We start from the raw sequence: 27231 nt of genomic DNA, 5'->3' as shown, positions 1-27231 counted from the left end.
TCAACCTCTTTCTATTACAGAAGAGGATACTGAAATTTGCAGAAAGCTTAAACGTGCCGAGCCTATTTTATTTTATTTTTTGTCTTTTTGCCATTTCTTGGGCCGCTTACGTGGCATATGGAGATTCCCAGGCTAGGGGTCGAATCGGAGCTGTAGCCACCAGCCTACACCAGAGCCACAGCAACGCCAGATCTGAGCCATGTCTGCAACCTACACCACAGCTCACGGCAACACCGGATCCCCAACCCGCTGAGCAAGGCTAGGGATGGAACCCGCAACCTCACGGTTCCTAGTTGGATTCGTTAACCATTGAGCCACGATGGGAACTCCGTGCCGAGCCTACTTTTACTACAGTGGGGCCAAGGTTTGTCCAACATTGCCAAAGCAATATAGAGGGTCCTGTTTCTGTGGCCTTTCCTACACTTATTTCTGGCTAAAATAACACTTTCATGACATTTTTTCCCTTACTCATAGAGACAGCATGAGGATTGATTTAAAAGCATGGACTTCTGAGTCATACAGATCTGGGTTCAAATTCAGATTACTTACCTTTATGTTTTTTAAATCTAGCCTTCATTATCTTGGTCTTATATAATTCTTGCAATCAGGTAGCAGCAGTCCCAGCTGTACGTAACCTGGAGCCTGTGAAGATGACAAAGGAGATTTGAGAGCAGCTGATCCTACTCATGAGATACTACTCAGGTCACAATTGTTTCTTAAAATCTTGTGTTTCTTCATTGCATGGACTACATACTTCCCCCATTCTACTTGTGCAGGAGGAAAAAAAAGGAACAAAATGAATACAGGTGCTTACATTCTAAGGTGCAAGTCAAAGTTTCATAGGTAGCCCTTAGGAAGTTTTCCCAGTTTTGACAGAAATTTCCCACTTCTGTGTCTGGTATATAGTGTCTGGCCTGTCAATAGTTTGGGCAGTCTTTGTCTCTCAGCTTCTGAAATCAACAGTGATTTCTGAGTGCATGACCTGTGGTTACTGAAACCCATCCGCTTCTTTCTGGATACCAGCTAACTCATGATCCACTCAGGTGGAAATCAAAAAGCAATGTCTTCTCGGCAGCTCAGTACAGGGCTGCTTTCTAAAGCTGTTGTTCCAATAAACTACTTCCTAAAACTGAAGCCAAAGGTAAAATTTAAGGCACTATGATCATTGTGCTGATCCATTTAACAAAGTTTCCAACTCCTCTTAGCTGCCTAAACTATCCTTTTCATATTTTTCTTTCTGATGATGTGAATGGTATGTTTTAGAACCCCTATAAAATCTTGGACATCTAGAGTGCTGCAGCACCAAACTAATTTATACTCATTCATTAGCAGTGTGATCAATTTGCCCAACATTCCAAGAAAATCATAGGATAAGGGAAACTTTTTCATTCACACAAATAGTATTTTGGTGCTTCTTGTTTTAGGACTACTGTCTGGGTATACTCTTTCACTTAACAGCAATAAGAATTATTAGTAAGTTGTCATTATCATTCTTACTTGTAGGTGAGGAAACTGAACTTAGGGCATTAAGATTTCACAGCTCAGGTGTAGGTTGCAGATGCGGCTCGGATCCCGCGTTGCTGTGGCTCTGGCGTAGGCCGGTGGCTACAGCTCCGATTCAACCCCTGGCCTGGGAACCTCCATATGCCGCGGGAGCGGCCCAAGAAATAGCAACAACAACAACAGCAGCAACAACAACAAAAAGACAAAAGACAAAAAAAAAAAAAAAAAAAAAAAAAGATTTCACAGCTCATAGTGGAAGAGTTGACATACCAACTCAGGGCTGTGTGTCTCCAGGCACAGTCTTCCAATTCTCATACATTTTTAAAATCATTTTTATTATATATATATTTTTTCTACTGTACAGCATGGTGACCCAGTTACACATACATGTATACATTCTTTTTTTCTCACATTAAGTGTTCCATCATAAATGACTAGACAGAGTTCCCAGTGCTACACAGCAGGATCCCATTGCTAATCCATCCTGAAGGCTCCATTCTGCATCTATTTACCCCAAGCTCCCAGTCCCTTCCACTCCCTCCCCTTCCCCCTTGGCAACCACAAGTCTGTTCTCCAAGTCCATGATTTTCTTTTCTGTGGAAAGGTTTCTTTGTGCCATATGTTAGATTCCAGATATAAGGGATATCATACGGTATTTGTCTTTCTCTTTCTGACTTACTTCACTCAGGATGAGAGTCTCTAGTTCCACCCATGTTGCTGCAAATGGCATTATTTTGTTCTTTTTTTTTTTTTTTTTTTTTTGGTCTTTTCGCCATTTCTTGGGCCGCTCCTGCGGCATATGGAGATTCCCAGGCTAGGGGTTGAATCAGAGCTGTAGCCACTGGCCTACACCACAGCCACAGCAATGTGGGATCTGAGCCACGTCTGCAACCCATACCACAGCTCATGGCAACACCAGATCCTTAACCCACTGAGCAAGGGCAGGGATCAAACCCGCAACCTCATGGTTCCTACTCAGATTTGTTAACCACTGAGCCACGATGGGAACTCCTATTTTGTTCTTTTTTATGGCCAAGTAGTATTCCATTGTGTATATATACCACTTCTTCCTGATCCAATCATCTGTCAGTGGACATTTGGGTTGATTCCATGTCTTGGCTATTGTGAATAGTGCTGCAATGAACATGAGGGTGCATGTGTCTTTTTTAAGGAAAGTTTTGTCCGGCTATATGCCCAAGAGTAGGATTGCTGAGTCATATGGTAGTTCTATGTGTAGTTTTCTAAGGTACCTCCATAATGTTCTCCATAGTGGTTGTACTAGCTTACATTCCCACCACAGTGCAGGAGGGGTCCCTTTTCTCCACACCCCCTCCAGCATTGAATGGTGTGAGGTGGTGTATCTCTTGGTAGTTTTGATTTGCATTTCTCTAATAATCAGTGATGTTGAGCACTGTTTCATGTGCTTGTTGGCCATCTATATATCTTCCTTGGAGAAATGTCTCTTCAGGTCCTTTGCCCATTCACTTCTCATACATTTAATCTGCTTGAAATATCAGATTGGTGTGCAGTATATCATTCATACTTCATCATATTTAGATTTAGGTGCCTTTACCAATGAGTCTTATCTATTCATTACAGCAGGTCTGGCAAGACTTGGAAATATAGATGTTTGTCTGAATTTGTTTGTGTCTTTGAAGAAAATATATTTCTTTCACAGAGTTACAAAGCAAAAATTTTCATGAAGCAAAAATTTATATCATCCAATTAGTCCTCATTATGAAGTTTTTAAAAAATGTATGGGTATGTGTGTTTTGTTTCCCATATACATGAACTCAAATTCAATCTTGAAATTTGATTTTGTCCCTGAATTTTTCCTTTTAGGGTAAAATAGAATCTCATTTTCAGAAGATATTGGTTTAAAAGTTGGTTCCCAGTTTGAATTAATCTAGAGGTTGGCCATGTAGCTTTGACAAAGGCAATTACTTCCTGGAACCTCAGTCTCTTCACCTGTGAAATGGGAATTATGGCCATATTACTGTTTTACATATTTTCTCATGGAAGTAAAGGTTTATAATGGGTTTGACAGAGCCAATACCTTCCTTATGAGAATAAAGCCTGATCTCTTATCGAGTACATTGTCTCCTACTGACCTCTCTCATTGCTATTCAACAGTGATAGATAAATTACCTGCTCATACAACCTCTGTATCACGCCTGGTGTTAATATCTATAGCATTATCTTCACCATGGAGCTTACAGAACATTCTCTCCCTTATTTCATTTTCTAGAAATATCAGATCATACGCCACTAGGATTTTGCATATAACTTGAGAAAGAGAAAAATCTATGGAAGTCTGAGATGAGCCTGCTGTCAAGGTGTTATAATGGTCACTACAGAGTGACCACAAGGTGGCAATCTCCTAGAACATGAGGACCAAGCAGAAGTCCTGAGCAATTGCCTTGGTGGTTGATCCTGCATTCACAGCTCAGTCACAGCAAGGTCATGTTGCCAAAGTGATAACTGCCAAGAGGTCCATCAGCCAACAGTCTAGAAAACCACTTCTTGATGGAGCTTTCTAAAAAGCAGTAATGACACCACTCTTCTATTTTAGAGTGTCATAGCCTTTCTGAATGCTTTATTCCACTTAAGAATCTAAATCCTACAGTGGACTAAAAAAGGATGGGGTGTTTTTATCATATTTTCTTATTATTTAAAGTCATTATTTCTCAACCCTTGACTGCACAGCACAATATCCTAGGGAACTTTTAAATTAATCTATGGGGCATGGTCCCAGAGATTGAATTTTAAAAGCACCCCAGGTGATTCTAAGGTGCATTCAGAGTTGGGAACCATCTTTTCAGGTCCTCTTAATTTATTTATTCATTCATGCACCATTTATTGCATACTTTCTCATGCCAGCTTTGAGCAAAGCAATGGTGATGATGTAAAGTGAGATTCTACAATTGCCCTCAAAGTTAGTAATTCAATTCCATGGAATTCAATTCAGCAAACATTTATCAAATTCCTACTACATGACAAATACTATGCTGGATGTGGAGGAAGCTGAGATGACAGTAATTCCTGCTCTCTAGCATTAACATTCAAGTGGGCGGTATGTACAAATAATTATTATATGAGGCAGAATCTGGTGTTATCAATGTCTTACCTTTCTATAAAATTCCACCAATGCATATAACTTGAAGCTCACTCAATAATTCTTGATACTGGTAAGCAGCTAGCTTTCAACTTCACTATCTGAAGTTCAAAAAGGAGACTAACATGATTTGCCAATAGCAATAGTGAGTCCCCACACCCACGTATATGGACTCCAGGGTCAATGCTCACTGCCTTATTCCATGCTGTGTCGTGGGGATAAGGAAAATGTGTTGGTTTTGACTGCACAAGTAGGGGTGTATCTGTGCATTTGTCTTGTGAGTTTTATTTCCTGCTGCATGAATAGGGGACCATTTCTGTCTACACATTTTTCTGGGCTACTTCTTCCATACACTCAGAGCCTCTTCTGATGCTCTCTTCATACTTATATCCTTTTTTATAAATGAACTCTTACTTTCGCCAAATTTCAGATCTCTAAAATTGTTCTGGATGTCTATTGTCTTGAAGATAAAACTGAAAATATTTCGTTCCATCAGCAGATCTGCTTGTCAGGAGTGTCTGTCGATCACCTAAAGGTTTAATTAGGGGATGGAAATTAGTCCCAACGTATATAAAGAAAAATCTGAGACAAGTCTCATTTTCAGAGATCTTCATTCTGTCAGCTAATAAAGTGTCAAGCCAAATGCCATCTGGATTGGGACTGGCACATCAAGTAGGTGATAAAGAACATGTTTTAAGAATTAACTTTATGGCTGACTTGGAGAGTTGACTCTTGAGGGCGTAAGCGAACATCCTCCTTCTGTGCAGAATCAAAATGAGGTTGGCATCCTTCAGGGTTGATAAACATAGCAAGGTATTGCCAGGTCATTGTTTTATTTATTTATTTATATTTTTTTTGTAATAGCAGAGAATCCACCAAGCAGGACTTTACTTCTGAAAATTCCACTGTGAGACTGTGGAACTATCTACCCTTTCTTTAAAGGCTTGGTACTTTTAGGATTGTCCAGATTTAGATGCCATAGCCTAAGAGAGACACTAAAAATCTGGAGCATATTCAGGAGAAGACATTCTATGTGATGAGGAATCTGAATATTTTAGAAACAGCTGATGAGTTTTAGGCTGAAGAAGCCAAGAGCCAGAAATGCAAATGGAAGCATGAAAAGTCTTCAAATATGCAAACATCTATTTGTGGAAGTGAGGTTGTGTTCATTCTCTCTAGCTCCAGAAAGAAGGATAATGACTGGGGTGGAAGTGACAAGGGGGCAAATTTTAAATTACCCTGATATGGAAGAACATTAAAATTATTAAGCAGTAGAAACAGTTGCTTCATAAAGATTCAGAGATGTTCAAGAACATTATGTTAGAGATGTGAAACAGGGATTTCTCAGCTGAGTGAGAAGTTAATTTTAATGAACTTTTCTGGGAATGTTTAACAGTTCTGGATATCCACCTGAAGTTTAATCCTCATGTCTCTAATTATGCTTATCATATTGTCTATGTCATTGAAGTGTCCTTTACCCACACTTCTAGGCATAGAGGGTACTCAACCAGCCACTATTAAATGAACATATGAACACGAGTTAGGTCACTAGGAAAGACTAGAAGAGAGAGTCTGGTAGAGATGTGTCAGTTAACAAGTATGAGTAGGACTGACATGGGTCTTTGGGGAGAGGAGATGCTGAGACTAAGGGCTGTGGGGTGATGGGTACCAAGGCATAGTCTTAGTCATGGCTCCTTCCATCTGTAAGCCTCCCACCCCCCCGCCACTGATAAAAGATACTCAGATCTTTTGGACTTTAATCACAGTATGACTGCAAGTTTCACTTAAGGAAACACAGACTCAGAAGTGGGAGTGGATATGTTGGAAACACCTAACAGATTGGAAAAAGGTTACACTTACTCTGTCTAGCTCCAGACAACAGACAATGACCAAGGGTGGACATTTCAAGGGAAGCATATTTCAGTATAATCGCTTGATAGACGAATTTTAAAACTATTCAACAGTGGAGGCAGCTGCTTCACAAAGCTTCTTGTTTGTAGAGATGTTTAAAAACAAAAGGTTTGTCATTTCATGGAAGAGGGTTCATTTTTTGTTCCATATTGAGGTAAGAATTTAGATTAAATGAACTTTACACTGGGTAGGAAGTTGGATAAAATGTATTCCTGAACTTTGAGAACTGCAACATACTTTGTTCATTCATTGAACATGGCCTGGAAAAGAAGAGCCTCCCAGTTCACACATATCTAAGGATCCTTATTCCATCGTCTATACCCAAAGACACTGTCTATACTATTACAACAGCTGAGAGCAGGAACTATGGTTTGTTTTTTGTTTTTTTTTAATGTCTGATTCTCCAGCACATAAGATACTGCCTTCTATGGAGTAGGTTTGTAATAAATGTTTGTTGAGTGAATACCAAATTAATTTTGTGGATTTTAGGATTTGAACATTGACTGAATTCCTCTTGTGTACTAAGTATGCCTACATGGAATGATTATCACTAGCTAATATTGCTCAAGTTCTTATTATTTTCCAGGTGCCAGGCTTAATGCCTTACATGCATTGTCTATTAAAACCCTACAAACAAATCTATTAAAAAGCTCAAGAAGATATGATATTTACAGGTTTTTTTAAATGAGGAAACTGAGGCACATGGAGGCTAAGTAGCTCCCTATGGTTCTACAGAGAGTAATTAGATGATGCAGGATTGAAATTTAGGCTGTGTGACTTCAAAGCCAGCATAGTTCATCAGAGTGGAGGAGTAATCATTGTCAATCATTAATAGGGCAATATGTGTTTAAAACATAGCTAACAATTATTGAGTGCTTTCTACATGTGAGGTACTAAGTACCTGCTCACTTAATCTTCATAACAGCCTCATAAAGTAGGTACAACTATTGTGTTCACTTTATAGATAAGGATCAGGATACAGAATTTTTGGAATTTTCAAAACCCAAAGCTTATCTTCTCAAAATTTTGTGGTCTTGTTTCCTCTTTTGTGATACAGATGGGACAAATAATGAATCCTCTTCCACGAAGTGTATATATTGCTCTAAGAAAACTATTTTGTTTGACCCGGAACTAGGTCTCAACTCATAAATGCTTTGTGAGGACATTAACATCCCCAAATGCCTGCCCACTGGGCCTGCCCACTAGCCACCCTTAGCTGAGGGTTTAGATGTAGCTTAGACTGTAGCAAAGAAAATCACCATAAAGGCAAAGGTTGTGGAAAAAAACTAAGAATTTAGGATCAAATAGAGATGATTTGGGGCCAAGTTCACCATTCTTCCAGCTATGGGATCTTGGGAGTCACTTAATCTCTCCACACATTTGTTTCAGCATTTCATAAATCCCCCCTCCCCCAATTCACAAATTTTTAATGGGGATTACACTAGTTCATACCAGGTATAATTCACTCCTTTTTCATATTTTCACCTAATCAAAATCAGTCATGTTCCGGAAGTAATTCTAGGCATCATAGTTAGCTTGAAACCAAAAGTTGTGAACCGTTCTCTAATAAAATAAGTGTGCATTTACAGAAAGAGGCATGGCCCTTCCCACTCCCCTTGGTTTAGTATAATTGAGGTCAAAAGCCTTCTTGCTGAGAAGGGACAGGGCTGACATGTGCAAGAGTTTGCATCTGCCTGAGACAGTAGTTCAGTGTGGGGAGTTCTCAGGGGCAGCCAGGATGGAGATCAGAAGGCAGCTAAGAAATCACCACACTAACTTATCCATCACCTGGGCAAGCCACTCATGAAAAAATAATCCTTCTCCCCTTGCCTGGGATCCCTCCTGCACGATTTTAGGTTGAGATCTTCAAACTGTACTTTAATGAAGCTAAGGAGGAAGAGGACTTGCCATTTCATTTCTTGGCCTTTGTCTCTCTCTCTCCATGAGAACTTGTGCTGCCTTCTCCCGGGGTGTTGTGGGGAAGATTAATTAGCTAATATTGGTAAAGGGCCTTTGATGATGACTGCTAAGTGTTTTCACCGTGTAATTGCCATTTTCCCCAAGAAAATGTTCATATTGTTACTAATTAGGCATTGTGGAGGCACCTCATGCCCCATTATTTTATAGTTGTCATGCAATTAACTGGCATCAGGACCATTTCAAATGACATTTATTGCCCATTTCCCTGGTTTAATTTTTGGAAATTTTATGGGAAGCCTGGGCACTGTTTCTTATTCACCGTAACTTAAATAATTAACAACATAAATATGGCTTTGGGTGGTGATATTGCCAACACCGAGTTCTTTAGAGACTTTAATTAAGAACACTACAGGCCTGAACTTGATCTGAAGGCTTATTATGGTGCCTGAGCCCTCTGCACTTCTTCCCTGTAGGTCTGTTGCTCTTGCCTGTGTATTTGTGCACATGTATAGGCATGAGTGTGTGTCTGTGTGTTCGCATGTGAGTGAGCAAGTGTATGGGTTTTGTGACCAAATACATAATACAAATATAAGAGCAACATCCTTCTTTGGATCAGCCTTCTCTAAAGCATACACTAGAGAAGCCGATTAATGAACTTTTCTCCACGTTCTTACTATAACCTAGAGATCTGAGTTGGCTCAAATCAAGCATCATTTGTTAAATATTTATTATGTTATTAGGTATTGGACTAGATGTGTTTAATACTTCTTTTAAGCTTTACAGCAAGTCATTGAGGCCTCTCATATTGACAAAATGAAGGTTCAGAGAGGTTAAGCAAGGTGTCCAATGTCACACAGCTAGTAATAGATGAAGACAAGACTTCAACCCAAGTCTGCCAAACTCTGAAGCCTGGACCCCTTCCTCTTTTTCTTGCAAAGAAAATTCCTGAACATTCTGTCAGTGAGTCTTGACACTCTGAGGACCAACTTGTGCTTTCTCCAGAAGGCTTGCAGGATCACCTATCTAAATGCATCTTCTCTTCTATATAACTCTCCCACACTATTACTTTCTATCATTCTCATAGACTTTTGCCTTAGCTGTGTACCAGCTGGGACAACAATATAATATGATGATTATGGGCTTTGGAGACACCTGGATTATATTTCTCACTCTGACAATTTTTTTTTTTGGTCTTTTTTTTTTTTTTTGCCTTCTCAAGGGCCGCTTCCCGCGGCATATGGAGGTTCCCAGGCTAGGGGTCTAATCGCAGCTGTAGTCACCAGCCTACACCACAGCCACAGCAATGTGGGATCCAAGCAACGTCTGAAACCTACACCACAGCTCATGGCAACGCCAGATCCTTAACCCACTGAGCGAGGCCAGGGATCGAACCCGCAACCTCATGGTTCCTAGTCAGATTCGTTAACCACTGTGCCACGACGGGAACTCCATCACTCTGACTCTTTTCATCTGGTTCGTCTTAGACAAGTGTTAGCGCCCAAGCTTCATACTATTGGTATAAAGCTGAAAGGAGAGTAAATAGAGAAAGTGCTTAGAATGTTCATGGTGCATGGAAAGCACACAACACATTACAGTTGGATGAATGGATGTGCTGGGGTTCAGGTTGGGCTATCCCCAAGATAGGCCATGATGGCATGTTGATTACTTTGAATAGAAATTGCTCAAGAAACAGCTGATGTGTGCTGCAAAAGGAAGGGAAAGAGGGACTGTCTTTAAAGAAAGCAGTAATGGTATTCCCATCATGGTGCAGTGGAAATGAATCTGACTAGGAACCATGAGGTTGCGGGTTTGATCCCTGGCCTTGCTCAGTGGGTTAAGGATCTGGCATTGCCGTGAGCTGTGGTGTAGGTCACAGATGCGGCTCGGATCTGGTGTTACTGTGGCTGTGGTGTAGCTCCAATTCTTTCTCTAGCCCGGGAACTTCCATATGCTTCAGGTGCGGCCCTAAAAAGCAAAATGAGTGAATAAATAAATAAATAAATAAAATAAACAAAATTTAAAAATTAAAAAAAATAAAGTAGTAACATACTTATCCCAGCCTTGAAACTTTCTACAACCTATAAAGCTGTATGAATGTGCAAGTGGACATCTCTCATCTCTGCAGAGTTATCCCCTGTAGGAATGATCCACATGGCATAATTGTCAGCCCATGCACTTACAGGCATCATGGCACACGAGCTCACACAAGCCCCAAGAGGCTTCTCTCCATGGCAGAGTTCGTCCGGGAATCCACCCTGTCGTCCTCACTGACCCTGCCTGATGGAAAAGGTAGAGTTGCACTTTAACCATCTGCCCCGCTCCCAGTTCTCCTCCAAAAATGCTCCATATATTTAATCCAGTTTTCCGGTTATTTACAGCAGGGAGGACAAAGAGCAGTCTAGAACCCACACTCTGTTGTGGCCAAACCCAGACTACTACTTTTTAACTTTATCCTACTTAAGTTACTAATAGGAAGATTATTTGGGAAATTTAGTGTTTTGGTTTTTTTTTTTTTTCTTCTTCTTTTTTTTTTCCTGGCCACAACCACTGGCATATGGAAGTTCCCAGGACAGGGACTGAATCTGAGTTGCCAATGTGAACTATGCCTCAGCTGCAGCAACACAGGATCCTTAACCCACGGCACCAGGCTAAGGCTCAAACCCATGCAACCATGGAGGCAACACCTGATCATTAATCCACTGCACCACAGTGGGAACTCCCGGAAATTTAGGTTTTAAAACACAGTTTAAAAAATTTAACAAATGTACTTATTATTATCAGGGGTTTTGGTTTTTCTTTGCCTTGATAACAGCAATTTCTTTCTTTTTATAAACTTCAGAGGAAAAAAAATATTGAACCATTTCTATCTCAATTTGTGAGCTTTCATCACTCTGAGCAACTAAATTGGATCTGCAATTGTACAGAAAAACTCTTTAAAACAATATCTGAACAGTGATTTTCACTTGAGGCCTTTAAAAGACAGTGCAAATAATTATTAGAGAAATGCAAATCAAAACTACCTTACACTAGCCAGAATGACCAACAACAAAAAGTCTACAGACAATGCTAGAGAGGGTGCAGAGAAAAGGGAACACTCCTACACTGTTGCTGGGAATGTAAATTGGTATAACCACTATGTAAAACAGTATGGAGGTTACTTAAAAAACTAAAAATAGAACTACCATGTGATCCAGCAATCCCACTCCTAGGCATCTATCTGTAGAAAAGCATAATTCAAAAAGATACATGCACCCCAATGTTCATTGCAGGACTATTTACAATAGCCAAGACATGGAAGCAACCTACCTGTCTATTGACAGATGAATGGATAAAGAAGATGTGGTGTGTGTATATATATATATATATTACTCAGCCATAAAAAACCAAAATAATGGCACTTGCAGCAACATGGATGGACTTAAAGATTATCACACTAAGTGAAATTAGACAGTGAAAGACAAACATCATATGATATCACTTATATATGGATTCTATAAAAAAGGATACAAATGAATTTATTTGCAGAACAGAAACAGACTCACAGACTTTAAAAACAAACTTATGATTACCAAAGGGGAAAGATGGAGGGGGAGGGATGGACTGGAGGTTTGGGATTGGCATACATACACTGAGGTTTATGGAATGATTGGCCAACAGGAAAGTGCTGTACAGCATAGAGAACTCTACTCAATATTCTGTGATAATCTACGTGGGAAAAGAATCTGAAAGAGAATGTACATGTATAACTGAATCACTTTGTTGTACAGCAGAATTATCACAAATTATAAAACAATTGTACTTCAGTAAAACTTCAAAAATGAAAAAATTAAAAATTATAAAAGATAGTCCAAAGAACTAGCTAAGAAAGACTGATTTAGGAGTTCCCTGGTGGCTCATCAGGTTAAGGATCTGGTGTTGCCACTGCTGTGGTGTGGGTTTGGTCCCTGGCCCAGGAACTTTCGCATGCCATGGGCGTGGCCAGCAAACAAAGAATGACTGATTTAATATATAAGCTCAACTATGAATGGCTTGATAATTGGTTTACTTAGGTACAATGATGCCATCTCAGAGCACAAATGAAACCCTGATGTTGCTATAATGTAATGGGCTGATACCTCCCAGACCTCCTCACTTAGCTGATGGTGGGTCCCTTAGTAATATATTAAGGGCAATACTGCTCTCCAGATACTGCCTGGATGTTCATAATGATGCACCTTTGATTCTACCAGTTTTGCTGAATCTTTTCTGTGTTTCATACCTGTCTGTGACAGATATGTCAGATGTTTCTATTTCATGAAAGTCATTACCTTATATCTGTGTTTAAGATCTAGCTCCAGAGAATTTTCAAACTCTTTGGCTATAACTCCTCATATACCCATTATGAGCAGAGTCTTCACTTATTGAATTTCTTTTAGCCATACTTTTTCCTACTGCCTATTGCACACATCCATGAAAATGCTGAAAATTGAGAGTCCCCCCACCCCCCGCCCTCCAGAGTACATTCTGCAAAATTACATTGTTAAAGCTCCTTGTTAGCTGGGAACAGTGTCTCCTCTCTGTAGCATGGAGAAAAAGTTTCATGCTATCTGAAAAGAATCTGCTTCCCTAGGTCAAAAGTTATTTACCCTGTACTAATTCCTATGTCACATTGTTAAAATAATTCCTAGCTAGCTATAACCATCTCAAGTTTTTCTCTTTTGTTATTTCATGCTCATTTAAGATGGTACAAATTGAACTTAATAACATCAATTTTGGATGTTTGAAAGCTTTTCTTTTTCTTTCACTTCTTTCATATGTTTCAAAAAGATAACACTCTTGGAACAGTGAATTCTGGGTAAATGACATATATTCTATATTATTCTATCTTTGACTCACTTGTATAGACTCACTAATCAGCTATAATTTAAAAATCACAAATGCCACAGTTTGGGGGGATAATTATGCTTTATACTCTGGAGGATATAAAATAAGCAAACTCCCTGCCCTTGAACTGCCCAAAGCATATATGGAAAGTCCAGGCATAATTACATGCAAAATTGTATGTCAATTCAAATATCTTTTTTTAAAAAGCCAAAAATAAAGGAAATTTTGTGAAAAACAACATGATTAGGCAGGTAATGTGGATAATTTAGTTCCTGAGCACTGGAGTGAACTGAGAAATCTTTTTAAAGAATGACTTTGTTGTCAAGGAAAGTTTGTCCAACTTCTGTTTTCTTATTATAGCCTTAAAATATCTTGATGCTTAAGCCCCATGATTGTGTTTATATGTAAAGGTTTAGAAGGTTCTTTGTTTTTTGAAATTCAATAGGCTGTGCCATCTAATTTGATACTCTCTCTCCTTATTTAACATATAATCCATCATCTCTGTGCTCTGCTCTCATTTTCTCAAAGAGAAACTCATCTGCTTTCTAGAGCCCCAATTCTCCACTTTTGTTATTGTCTCCTCACTTGTGATGCAACCAATTATGGGAATGGTTCCATATTCAATTTCCAAAACCTGTCACAGGCCAATATGGATTTCTATGCCCAAGTCATAAGTGAATGAGGAACAAGAGAGTAGGAAGAGCATAAGTGAATACAACCAAAACTACAATTGAATTGTACGCAGCCCTTTGGGACTAAATAGATGCAAATATTGTTTGTATGTTACTGCTTTGAAGCCGGGCCTGATCATCTTTGCTCCAGCTATGCCCAAAGGGATAATATACGGGGAATTTAAAGAAGAAACATCAAACAAAAAGGAAGATCTATAGCCATCTTAAAGAAGCGCTGTCCTTGCTGTTAGCTGTAGGGATCACATTCTAATTGTATCCTTTTACTTTTGCACACATAATATAATCCCCTTTGTCTTGGAAGATGACACTGAAACAGTTGATTTTGTCGATCAAGGTGACCTAATCCATACGGTTTTCAAGGGATATAGTAATAAATTTATAATAATAAATCAGGTACAAAGGCTAAAATTTAGTTCTGTGATCATGATTAGAGGAAGAAACCTGTGGACTTCTGGGTGTTTGTGGTCTCCAGACAGAAGCTAATCACTAGAGCTAGGACTTATTGCTTCAGCATCCATATCTCTTTGGGAACACTCTTTATCCTTGTTTGAAAGCATAGAATGAGAAGTGAAACTTAAGCTCCTTTTACAGAACCCTGTTTAATCAGGCCTCTTGCTTATCTGCAGGCATAAGCCAGCCTCCTCAGAGCTGAAACTTAACTTTGTTTGCTGGGCAATAGAAATGTTTACCCTCCCACTTCCCACTTCACAGGGATACGGTCCAAGAACTGAAACACACTGGATCTTAAATGATGGGTAGAATGAATGTTATTTCTAGAAATAGCTTCTCTATCCCAAGAGTAAATAACTATTCACATTTTTCTTCAGCTACTTTTATTAAAAATTTTGAATCTTCTTTTTAAATGAAATAAGGTTGTAACTCTATTCCTTGTAATCAATTAGTCAATAGATCTACTAACATTTACTGAGACTTTACCAAATTAGTGGGACATTTTTATTAGATGTAACACTTGAGACTGTACTTGGACTTCCCAGTCTGTCCCATTATTTGTCTATTAGCCTCCATACATGCACCATAGTTTTAGTACTTCAAGTTCAATTTCTGTTTGGTTTTTTTTTGTTTTATTTTTTTGTCTTTTTGCCATTTCTTGGGCTGCTCCCATGGCATATGGAGGTTCCCAGGCTAGGGGTCGAATCGGAGCTGTAGCCGCCACCCTACACCAGAGCCACAGCAACGCAGGATCCGAGCCACGTCTGCGACCCACACCACAGCTCACGGCAACGCTGGATCCTTAACCCACTGAGCAAGGCCAGGGATCGAACCCACAACCTCATGGTTCCTAGTCGGATTTGTTAACCACTGAGCCACGACGGGAACTCCATTTGTTGTTGTTGTTGTTGTTTCTTTTTGTTTGTTCTGTCAAGTTCAATTTCTTAACCTCAGAACTACTGGCATATTGGATTGGATATTTCTCATCCCAATTCAGTGGTAACAAGCAAAACTCTCTCCAAGATATTATTGAATATCTTTTGGGAGACAAAATTGCCCCCAGTTGAGAAGTACTCATTTAGCCTAATAATACATTTTATATTAGATAGGATAAGCCAGTTCTTAGTCTTCCTTTTTCCTCCCTCAAACATATCTCAATTATTCCCATGCATTTATTATTTTATTTAAACTTTAGACTCATTTTGAAAATATATTTAAAATAAATTTAATTTATATGCTATTTTAGGGGAAATGGCATTCACAAGTATTAACTCTCTAATACAAATATATATATTTTTTACATTCCAAATTGTTTAAAATATTTTCAATTTGCCCTCTCATTTAATTCACACTATTACCCCTTGGGCATGTGTATAAATTATTATTTTCATTTCATAGGTGAGACTCAGACCCTGAATGGAAGAATATAGAACCCAGGGCTATGGCCTTGGATTCTAGGGCCCTTTCTTTCACCCTATGCCTCTTTTGAAGATCCAAAATAAAAACATAAGACAAGGAAGAGTAAAAGGTAGTGTGAGACATTTCCTACATTTGAAAGAAGGGTTGAAAATAAAACTTTCATTTTTCTTTCTTTTTTTTTTTTTTTTTGTCTTTTTGCCATTTCTTGGGCCGCTCCCGCGGCATATGGAGATTCCCAGGCTAGGAGTCGAATCGGAGCTGCAGCCACCAGCCTACGCCAGAGCCACAGCAACGCGGGATCCGAGCCACGTCTGCAACCTACACCACAGCTCACGGCAACGCCGGATAGTTAACCCACTGAGCAAGGGCAGGGATTGAACCTGCAACCTCATGGTTCCTAGTCGGATTCGTTAACCACTGCGCCACAACGGGAACTCCCAAACTTTCATTTTTCAATGTGAGGGAAGAATTTTCCCCATAGTTTGGAATGTCCTAGCTTTTATGCTTTTCCTCCTGGCCCAAACGCCCATAAATTTTCTTCAACTGATTTCTAGCTCAGTTTCGCAAACTCAGGAGATATGTGTAATTTGAATAAAAGTGAAGATTGCCCCTTTGTTAGTGATGCTTGCAGGAAACTCTGAGGCACTGATAATCTCATTCATTTGAATAGGGCTCTGATACTTTTGTGTAAAGGGACAGCAGTGGATAATAACAAGGTGAGTTATACGGTCATCAGCTGAAACATGTTATGATATAGTAAGACTTGTGACATTTCCATTCCTCTTTCCCTCTCCCTAGATCCTAGGAGTGGAGGAATAACTTGAAACATAAAATCACTGTGCCCTTAGATCTTTTTTGACAAAAATTAACTTCATAAATATTACCTATGTATGATCATGAAGAAGACATTTTTTTTTTCTTCAGCTTTGAGATGTGTCTATCGGGATCTTATTTTGTTAAAATCAGATTGGATGATTAGCAGGTGTCACAAACAGTAGTGTACCTTGTCTATTGAGGCACGGTAAGCTTGGGTGGACAGATCAGCTGGAGAGGCAAGAAAGATGTTCCAGACCACATGAAAGTACAGCATCTGAGAACATCTAACAGGCTAAAGGGAGGGAAGACTAATGGCTGGGATTAGCTAGGATATATATTCAATACAAGTTAACAAAGGTGTGCCAAGAGAAAATAATTGAAAATCTAGTGGTCTAGTAACATCAGGGGAAACTGTTCACAAATAACCAGGCTCCAGTCTCTGAGCTAAGTTCAAGAGCAGAGAAGGAAAGGGGTTAGGAAAGACTAAGAAAAATACAACAGAGAACTAATGAGGGTTTTTTCCTTTAGGGCTGCACCAATGGCATATGGAAGTTCCCGGGCGGGGGGTTGAATCAGAGCTACAGCTGCAAGCCTATGCCACAGCCACAACAACATGGGAACTGAACCACATCTGTGACCTACACTGCAGCTCACTAGCAATGCCAGATCCTTAACCCACTGAGCGAGGCCAGGGATCGAACCCGAATCCTCTTAGATACTAGTCAGTTTCATTACCTCTGAGCCACAATGGGAAATCCTAATCAGAATTTTATAGAAACCATAACTGAGAGGAGAACCTATCTCAAGAGACATGTCAGAGACTCAATTATCTGTGCTGGAGAATGAGACCCCACACGATCAGCAGCAAATATTTCTTTATTCAATATATTTAGGTGTTAGATACACTTGCTTTCATTACACCACAGATGAGGATCTATGCATTAAATTGACAAATGCTTTTTGAGCATCTATAATGCTTGTACCGGGCGATGGGAATTTGGTAAACAAAATGGAAAAAATCTTGCTGTCATGTAGTTTATATTCTAATGAAGGGAGAAAGACAAGAAACTTAATAGATAAAATATGTTTGAAGGTACTAAGTGGTATGAAAAACCAGTGTAGAGTAAAAAGGATTAGGAGTGCTGAGTGTCAAATTATTCTGAAGTATGTATTTAGATAAAGATAGACTTTATCTAAAATAACTAATCCAATAGGGAAAATGTTATGATGGCAGAAATCTGCAGGTATCTCAAAATTAAACCTAAAAAGGGCTTTTCTTTTATGGAGGGTAAGGAAGAAGCAGCAGGAAATTTGTAGAGGTGTAGGGCAATTAGGTGAATAGGGTGGGGTGAATTGGTGACATTACTGAGGTGTCTTAATGGGGAAATATTTTTCTGAATGTTTAGCAGATTCTGAGAATGTGCTGTTAAGGATGAGATGCACCTTAGTGGTTTAATGCTGGCCAAAACTTGAGGGCAATCAAAAGTTTAGGGTTGTAGGGTGGAACGGACTTGAAAGAAAAGAGAGGGTAAATCGTGCCAACACTTGGGAGAAAAGCATTGCTGGCAGATGTAAAGACTATTATAAAGCACTGAAGTGAAAGCATAGCTGTTGTCTTTGAAAAATGGCACCATAGATTATATTTTCTGAAGATTGCCATTTGCAATATCTCCCATCCCACATGCTCCTTTGCAATGAGACCTGGACACATTCCCATGAATAGGTGGAGTTTATTTCTCCATGTCCTAAATCCTACCAGGCTCCTGACTGCCTAAACCAACAGAACATGTCTTAGTTGTCATTGTGCCATTTCCAGGAGTGGCTCTTTGCTGGCCTAGAAACTTCTATTTCCTGCTTCCTGTAACACTCGCTCTTGTGATGCTGACCCTCAGAACACTGATTCTCCTAGCTGCCATGCTGTAAGAGTCCAAGGCATACGAAAAGGCCACATGTAGATGCTCTGGTTCACAGCCCTTAGCATCAATTGTCAGTCATAAGAATGAGGAATCTTGAACCTCCAGCTCATTAAGCCTTCAGATGAATTCAGACCTAGCTGATACTAGACTGCAATCATACAAGTAACTTCAAGAAAGAACTGCTCAGCTAAAATCAGTCAACCTACAGAGCCACAGAGATGGCAATGGAACTGAATTTTGGGATAGTTTGTTATGGAGCAATAGAAGACCGAAATAAATAGCAAGGAGGGAGGGCACTGTAGCTAGAGGAAATGAGTAGAGAAAAATTAGTAGGAGATGAGGTCAGAGAGGAACATGAGAAGTCCAACTGTATACTTCCTCATAAAGACCTTGTTTTTTTAAATTAAATTACAGTTGATTTATAATGCTTCCTCAACTTCTGTTGTACAGCAAAGTGACCCAGTCACACACAGTTCTCTGTGCTGTACAGTAAGGCCCCCTTGCCCATCCATTCCAAATGTAACAGTGAGTTTCCCCAAACCCCAAACTGCCCATCCATCCTCCTCCCTCCTCCCTCCCACCACTGGGAACCAAAAGTCTGCTCTCCTTGGCCATGATCTGTTTCTGTTTTGTAGATAGGATTATCTGTGCCATATTTTAGATTCCACAAATAAGTGATATCATATGATATTTGTCTTTTTCTTTCTGGCTGGCTTCACTTAATATGAGAATCTCTAGTTCCATCCACATTGCTGCAAATGGTATTAGTTTGTCATTTCTATGGCTGAGTAGTGTTCCTTGTACATATGTTCCACATTTTCTTTTTTTTTTATTTTCCCACTGTACAGCAAGGGGGTCAGGTTATCCTTAGATGTATACATTGCAGTTACAGTTTTTTCCCCCACCCTTTCTTCTGTTGCGACATGAGTATCTAGACATAGTTCTCAATGCTATTCAGCAGGATCTCCTTGTAAATCTATTCTAGGTCACATTTTCTTAATCCACTCATCTGTTGATGGACATCCAGGTTGCTTCCATGTCTTGGCTACTGTGAATAGCACTGCAGTGAACACAGGGGTGCATGTATCTTTTTGAATGAATGTTTTGTCCAGATATATGCCCAGGAGTGGAACTGCTGGATCATATGGTAGTTCTATATCTAGTTTTCTGAGATACTTCCATACTGTTTTCCATAGCGATTGTACCAATTTATATTCCTACCAACTGTGAGGGAGGGTTCTCTTTTCTCCACACCCCCTCCAGCGTTTGTTATTTGTTGACTTTTTAATGATGGCCATCTTGACTGGTGTGAGGTGGTACCTCACTGTAGTATTGATTTGCATTTCTCTAACAATTAGTGATGTTGAACATTTTTTCATGTGCCTTTTTGCTATCCATGTGTCTTCTTTGGAGAAATGTCTACTTAGGTCTTCTGTCCATTTTTCAATTGGGTTGTTTGTTTTTTTGTTGTTGTTGTTGAGCTGTACGAGTTGCTGTATATTTTGGAAATCAGGTCCTTGTCTGTTGCATCATTTGTAAAGATTTTGCTCCCATTCTGTGAGAGAATGGGAGCAAACTCTTTTCTTCCCCTTTTAAAGTCATTATGAGTGGGGTCCAGCAACCTCCTTAAGTGTGAAATAAGTATGGATAAAAATAGAAACTTCTCTATGGTATTGTGGGGACTAAATGTGTTAATGCATTTAAAGCATATAGGATAGTAGCATGGGAACTACGAGTTTGAAAATGAACATGACATGTTTTCTGTCTTCGTGAGCTACCTGTAACTCTTGTATAAAACTGTGCAAGTTAAATGCTCTAATGGACAAAGGAGAGTGTAAGTAGATGGGAATAGGCGGTGTGAGCATGGAGGGTTCTATTCAATAAATAAAGAATTGAGGCTTAAAGATTTTGTGATTTTCTTGTGATCCCTTGGCTGCAAGACCAGGGCTGATAGTACAACTTAGTTGGCCATCTCCAAGTAAAGAACCAGGGCTTTTTCCTCTATGTAGTATAATCTCAGCTTCTCTACCTACTGGTTGTATGATCTTTGGGAAGTGACTCAGCCTCTCTGAGCTTTAATTTCTGTATCTATAAAACAGAGATAATTATAGGACCTATCTCAGGGAATTGCTATGAGTATTGAACGAGATGATGTATAAAGCACTTTACAGACTGCCTGGATCACAGCAAGCATTCAATATATCTTAACCTTTATTAATAGTCATATAAATATTTTATTTCATCCCTGTACTGCTTGTGGAGAATAGATTACATACTTGGAGTCACATAGTCAAGATTAGTTCTACTCTGTACTCAGTTTTTGCTTCTGAATAAAGTACATAAGATAGAAACAATCAGAAATAACAAATACATAGAGATAAATACTGTAGTTACAAGGCAAAGCCTTCCCAGAAGAAGTAATTAATTGCAAAATGAATTAACTTGAATTTTCCCCTTTTCTCTTTAAGCTTCCATGAGAGGCTATGATATGCTTCAAAATACTCCAACATGTGAACTTCAGAGAAAAGAAGAAAAAAAAAATCTCTGGACAACCCAGTCTTATAAAATTTCTAGTGTAATTGCTGGCACCAAAAAGATGTTAAATATAAGCTGGATTTCCTCTTTATGTGATGATTGGAAATATTTTCTATGCCCTCTCCACAAACACCCACTATCCCCAAACAAAGCATGTTTGTCAACTTTAAGGTCTGAGAAATGCCAAAGAAGGGAAATTTTCTCTGTGTGTGAGATATTTATGGCCTTCATCTGCAAGTAATTAGTAATAAAATATCTAAAAATACATATACTTTTAAGAGTTTGGTTGCTTTCAAAATATAAAAGGTTAAATTTCTCAAAGCTGTCTTTTTTGTGTTATTTGAGAGATGATTGGGAACTGAATAATAGTGAATGTCATTGAAAACCAAGTAAATTAGGGAACTCTGGAAAGCAAGACTTCTGATGAGAAAGATCATGCTCTAGTCCTATAGTGAAAATGTGCTGTTCTGTAAGCTGTTCAGTGGCTGATCCAACATGCACTCACTAAGTCCTAGGGAGGCACAGCAATCTGGGCTAGGCATAACCAGTAAATCCTGCTCGGGGTTTCCATTGAAAAGATAAGATATACACACACAAGTCAACCAAATGACATTGTCCAAATCCAATACAAATCTCATAATGAGGAATCACATTGCAGACTGTGATTCAGGCTCAACAAGAGGCTAGGCAATAAGTGAGTTATGGGAAGAAGTTCTGAGGTCTATAACCACCTGGAAGGTTTCATGAAAGAGCTAAGATCTTGGGCTGAAACTCAATGGAAGTACCACATCAGGAGAGATGAGGGAGAGGAGAGTTACCAGAAGCATAAACTGGGGGTGCTGCTATACAATGGGAGAAGGCTGGGCTATGCTTGGCACTCAGGAAACCCACTGGGACATTTTCTTAGTGCTATCATGCTATGCCCTGGTAAAACATAACCTGGGGCCCAGACTCCTCAGAGAAGAAGGCAAATCATGTACACTGGTGGAAGCACTAGCCAAAGCTTAAGGGGGGATCTGCAAGAGTGATAGAGAAAAAAGATTATGTTCTTAGGACCAAATGCAACAGCAGGAAATTAACTTATTCCAACTTTCCTCTCATAGAACTTCCCCCAGAAATTGTGATCATCCAGAAAATGGAAGAATGTGTGTCAGATAGTGTGAGCTTAATGTGCCCCATCCTGAGCATTTTAGATCCCCTTTACCATCTCTGCGCATCTATCACCTAGCTGGAGGGGGGGTGACTGGGGCCCTGGCCTTTACAGAGAGCCAGAAATGCCTTCCAATCCCCTTAGTGAAGCCTGATATCAATGTTTGTTTGACTACAGGAATAAAATAGCTCCCTCTCCTTTGTCTTAAGACAAGACCACCGCCTGAGCCTAATTTATACTCCAGGGTTCCCTGCAGGATCGGAGTCCAGCCTGGGGCTTCATGGAAATCACACTCTTGCTTGCCTTCTACTTCCTCCTCTGCTTCTTTTTCTCCCTTCCTGGTTTCTTACAGGAGCACTTCCTTATTATATCCCTTGCTTTAAGATCCTTGCCTCAGAGTTTGTTTCTAAGAACTGGATCTAAAACTAAAGGGAACTTAAGGTGAGTGAAATCAAGGTTTAAAGGAGAGAATAAACACTTTATTTGCTCGAGGTAACTGTCTCACTTAGGTACAAAATGAGTGAATGGAAATTCTGGAGAAGAGTTGACAAATCTGGTTATTGGATGGTACTTTGCAGAAATTTAATGAAACTAAGGAAATTCTTAGTTCCTTTTTGCCTGTGTATCAGGCAAAAAAAAAGAGCCTGTTACAAGTACAACTGTTCATTTTCGGCTGAAATTTAATAGAGGATATGCCCATTCATGCATCCTGCAATTTGGAACTTGACTATCCAAAGTATATAGGTGAAAGACACTGCCCATGTTTTTCACCCATGTCTCCTGAGGTCTCAGTGTTTCAGGAAACTGCTTCACACTACAGAACCTATATTTTTCTATCTAAGGGCTCCCTCTGGTAAGGTAACATGCTTGACTTGATGCCAGGGGGTGGGTATAGATGCCAGGGAATTAGTAACCTCAGGATAGTTCTCAAAAAATGGACGTTAATGCATTAAATATCCCAGATTTCTCACTGCTCAAGTGAGCTATCTCTGAGGCACGAGCTATACCATCTACTGGAGGTTGAGACCTAGTCTCCCACACTGGCATTCTCTTTTGGCTTCTTTTTATTTTCTGTCCCCATTCTTCAACCCCCTACTAATGTTTCCTGGATCTCATTCCAAATCTACTTGCAATAAACCAATAAATCATCATGGCATGATCTGCTTCTTGGAGAATCTAAATTAAGACAGTTTCAATCTCAGAACTTTCATATTATTGTCTTCTCCTGAGATGTAGTGTCTTTAAAAGGCAATCTACCTGTGGCTCTGCTTTGCAGGTTCAGAGCACACTCCCTTGGAAAATGTTTCAGACTCTGTAACTCATGTTTATGAATATGGTTGATAAGGATAAAGGCGTCTTTTTTTTCCTTTGTGACTACGGTCTGAATAATCATGAGTGGTATTGCAAACAGAATGCATTTAGGGAGAATAATATCAAGACTCATATTAAGGAAATCACAATCATGCCCAAACTGGGAAGCTATTCAGCAAGCCACTGATTCACCAAGTATGTATCATCATGCACAGGGCATGATGCAGAGCCAAGATAGTTGTAAATGTGGATTTGAATTTGGGGAATGCATCCCACAGACATGAAAGCCAGGAGGATATTCATGTTGGTTAACTAAAAAAGAATGAAACAGATTTTAATATGCAGCTTGCTCAGATGCTGTGTCAGTAATCAGGTTCTCAGGAGGAATTCCTTCCTGGTTTTGAGCAAAGAAAGGCAATCCTGAAATAAGCATATAATCCAGACCCCCAAGATATCTAGTTAGTGCATTCTAACATTCATTAGGCGTCAGGAGATGAGATACATTTGTTTAAAAATAAATCACTCTATTTCATATTCTACCTCACAGGATTCAGCTTTTTCTGATTGCTTTATGTTAGCTTGTTTTATTTTCACAACACAGTTGTGAGATGGGTCATGTCATCTCAACATACTGAATAATTTTAAAGACACATAATATGTTCACCCACCTATTAATTTGCAAGGGTTCATCGAGTGTTTGTGGTGTCCCAGGCACGGACTTCTGGGAACTGATGTCCAGTCACTTCTGCCACCCCTGCTCCCCTTGCCATGAAACAGAATCAAGAACACAAGGTCCCAACTTGCAGGGAGTATCTCCCTTAGTTTTAGAGACAGACAAAGAAAGAGGAATTTTCCAAATGATGTGGTAAGTAATATGAAAGAAGAGAGCATTCTGCCTCTTAAATACACAAGGAGAATTATAAATATAATTGGTCGGCCTCATTAATTCCTGATAGATCTAAGTGTGACTCTCTCTCTGTTAAACCTGACACCATTGCTCAACCTCTTCTTCAGAGTAAATATACCACACGATTAGTAGGTATTTTAAATACTCTACAGATTTTTTTTCCTTCCAGCCCTTATCTTAATTCATGTCCTTGACTGAAAAAAATTCCTTTCTGCTCTGTGATGTCACCCTTGCAAATTTAATAAGGAGGTATTTACTTTGAAAATGGGTTTGTAATATTAAATGCACATGAGAGGAATTATTTCTTGAGATTTCAGAGGACTTCTCTATTCAAAATCAAGTTGTGTCTTGTGGACATGCCTTTGCCTTCTTAGTAATATTTAATGTATACCCCTGATAAAGATCTCGACACTCTTCCCGACAGTTTATTGGATAAAATTTCCAACACTGGGACTTGAAACAGAATAATTGGAGCAGAACCTACTAAAGTTCAGATAGATCCTATCAAACCATTACCCAAACTTTCCCAACATGTTTTTGCGGGCAGAAGCAAAGGAAGGGCTCAATTCTATCTCTGGAAGCCTTTTATCCAAAGATCTCCTCAAACTCTGCAGTAACCCATTTTAATACTTTCATCCTGCCAGTAAAACACCAAATGGATGAAGATATCATTTCATTCAAGACTTCAGGACCATTGACAAAATTGTTATCTTTTGTTTCTCCATAGTTACCTAATTCAAATATCATCTTGTTAACTATTCTGCCTAAAGCCACCTGTTTCATTTTTCTTGTCTTTTTCAGTGTGCTTCTAAGATCGAGAAGGTCAATATCTTTTTGGCTTCACCTGGAGGGGACAACAACATACCTGGGCAGTCATGTCTCAGGAGTGCATGACTAATTTTTCCCCAGTCCCTACACAAGCTTTATAAGATCTAAATTTCCCTTGTGATTCAGTTCTGAAATAATCTGTAGATAATTTTCTACTTTGTTCTGAGAACAAGGAAGGTTATAAAAAAAATTAAGTTAGTACTTATGTTCATTCTTAGCAGAAAAGGGACATGATGTTTAAAATGATAAATTACAAATGTTCCACAACACGGCCCATTAAGTAAGACATGTTCTATCTAAGGAGGGAAAACACTCTCTCCTGGGAGATTAAAGACTATCTGACTTATCCTGGACCTCTTTCGAGATGATAACAGAGAGGATTTCTAGGTTTAACTGGATACTAGAGACAATGGGTGCCCAGTTTTTCTGTGATTATAGCACTTCTTTATGAATTAACTCAGTCCTCAGTAAGAGATCCTGGGATGTGGACATCGAAACATGGACAGACCTCCTATAACATGAAGACAGATCTTCAGCTTTCTTACCTAGGTACTCCTAAGAACAAAAAGTCATTTCATCTAATTGTGTATGAGCAGTCTGAACAAGTCCTTGGAGTTTTAACTTAATTTCATGTGAATCATCAAAAACCAAGTTTTTGTTTGTTTGTTTGTTTGTCTTTTAGTGCTGCAATTGAGACATGGAAGTTCCAGGCTAAGGGTAGAATCACGAGCTGCAGCTGTTGGCCTACACCACAGCCACAGCAATACCAGATCAGAGCTGCATTTGCAATCTACACCACAGCTCATGGCAACAAGGGATCCTTAACCCACTGAGAGAGGCCAGGGATCAAACCCGCATCCTCATGGATTCATGTCAGGTTTGTTACTGCTGAGCCACGACGGGGACTCCCCAAGTTTTTTTTTTGTTTTTGTTTTTTACCATAGCTTCACCCTTGACCTTGTTGTCAAGGTTTATATCCTTTGAGTGAGGGCAATAAGTGCATTAAAAAAATTGGTGATGCTTCTGCTGAACTAGTTCTAGGCTCTCTGCTTAATCTCATGCTTCTTTAAGCAGCAAAGACATTACTGCTGACTGAGAATACGTTAACTCTTTTCAGCAAACTGATTAGCCTCTAATGAGATTTTGTTACTCCCTCCTTTTCACATAACCATTCATTCTTACAAAATCCTGAATACTGGCACTCTCCTGTCCCTCCTAAAAGAAGGGCAATGTCAGGATCGTCTTCAGTTGGGAAACTTTCCGTACTTGCTTAAATATATTAGGGATCCCACAGAGAAATCTAACCTAATATTATTTATTGATAGATCACACCTCAAAACTGAGATTTTTAACAGTGTATGTTATCAATAATTTAAGAATATAGTTTAGAATATAGTCTCCTACTCGAAGTAAAAGCATCTTAGATGGAAAAACTTACTGGGATTTTTCAACTAACTAAAGATCAAAGGATGAACATAAATGCAGATAGTAGATGTAGTTTTGGAGTATTTCATGACTTTGGGATGCTTTTATAACAAAGTGGGTTCTTCCTTCTCTTCTGAGATTCTCCTAAAAATGGACCAGTTAAGGGATTTTTCAGTGTACTCTTACTCCCTAGAGGGATGGCAATTAAAGAGAGATAATATAGAAACTAAAGAAAAAGCTTCAGTGGATCTTTATGGTAAATGTAAATGAGCAGCCTCAACCAATTTTGTGATCCTATCTAAACCTTTAAAGGATAAATATGTGGAGGGAATCATAGAGGCCATGAGAGGAGCAGTGCTTAGCCCCTGATTTTGAAAAGGAAAATGGAAACAAAAATCTGGTTGTACCCTTCACTCAGATAATATTTTCAACCAGTCCACTTGGTGATACTGGATCATTTCAAATGGATA

At 39.2% G+C, this 27231-nt stretch overlaps 1 protein-coding gene across 1 annotated transcript in view; it reads right to left on the bottom strand.

The window, feature by feature from the left end:
• Positions 1-27231, bottom strand: part of LOC102165543 (uncharacterized) — a 615604-nt gene that overhangs the window by 192907 nt on the left and 395466 nt on the right. The window contains exon 4 of the mRNA XM_085024289.1: positions 550-642. Coding sequence (XP_084880415.1) covers positions 588-642 — 55 coding nt within the window. The 3' untranslated portion in view covers positions 550-587. The remainder of the gene's footprint in view (positions 1-549; positions 643-27231) is intronic.

Source organism: Sus scrofa, chromosome 4 (assembly GCF_054392235.1).
Source record: "Sus scrofa isolate SSC_HxYL_T2T_F1_AM1 chromosome 4, Sscrofa_HxYL_maternal_Yorkshire_Landrace_v2.0, whole genome shotgun sequence".
NCBI lineage: Eukaryota > Metazoa > Chordata > Mammalia > Artiodactyla > Suidae > Sus > Sus scrofa.
Note: the sequence above shows the minus strand (reverse complement) of the source record. Positions and strands in the feature narration are given on the sequence as shown.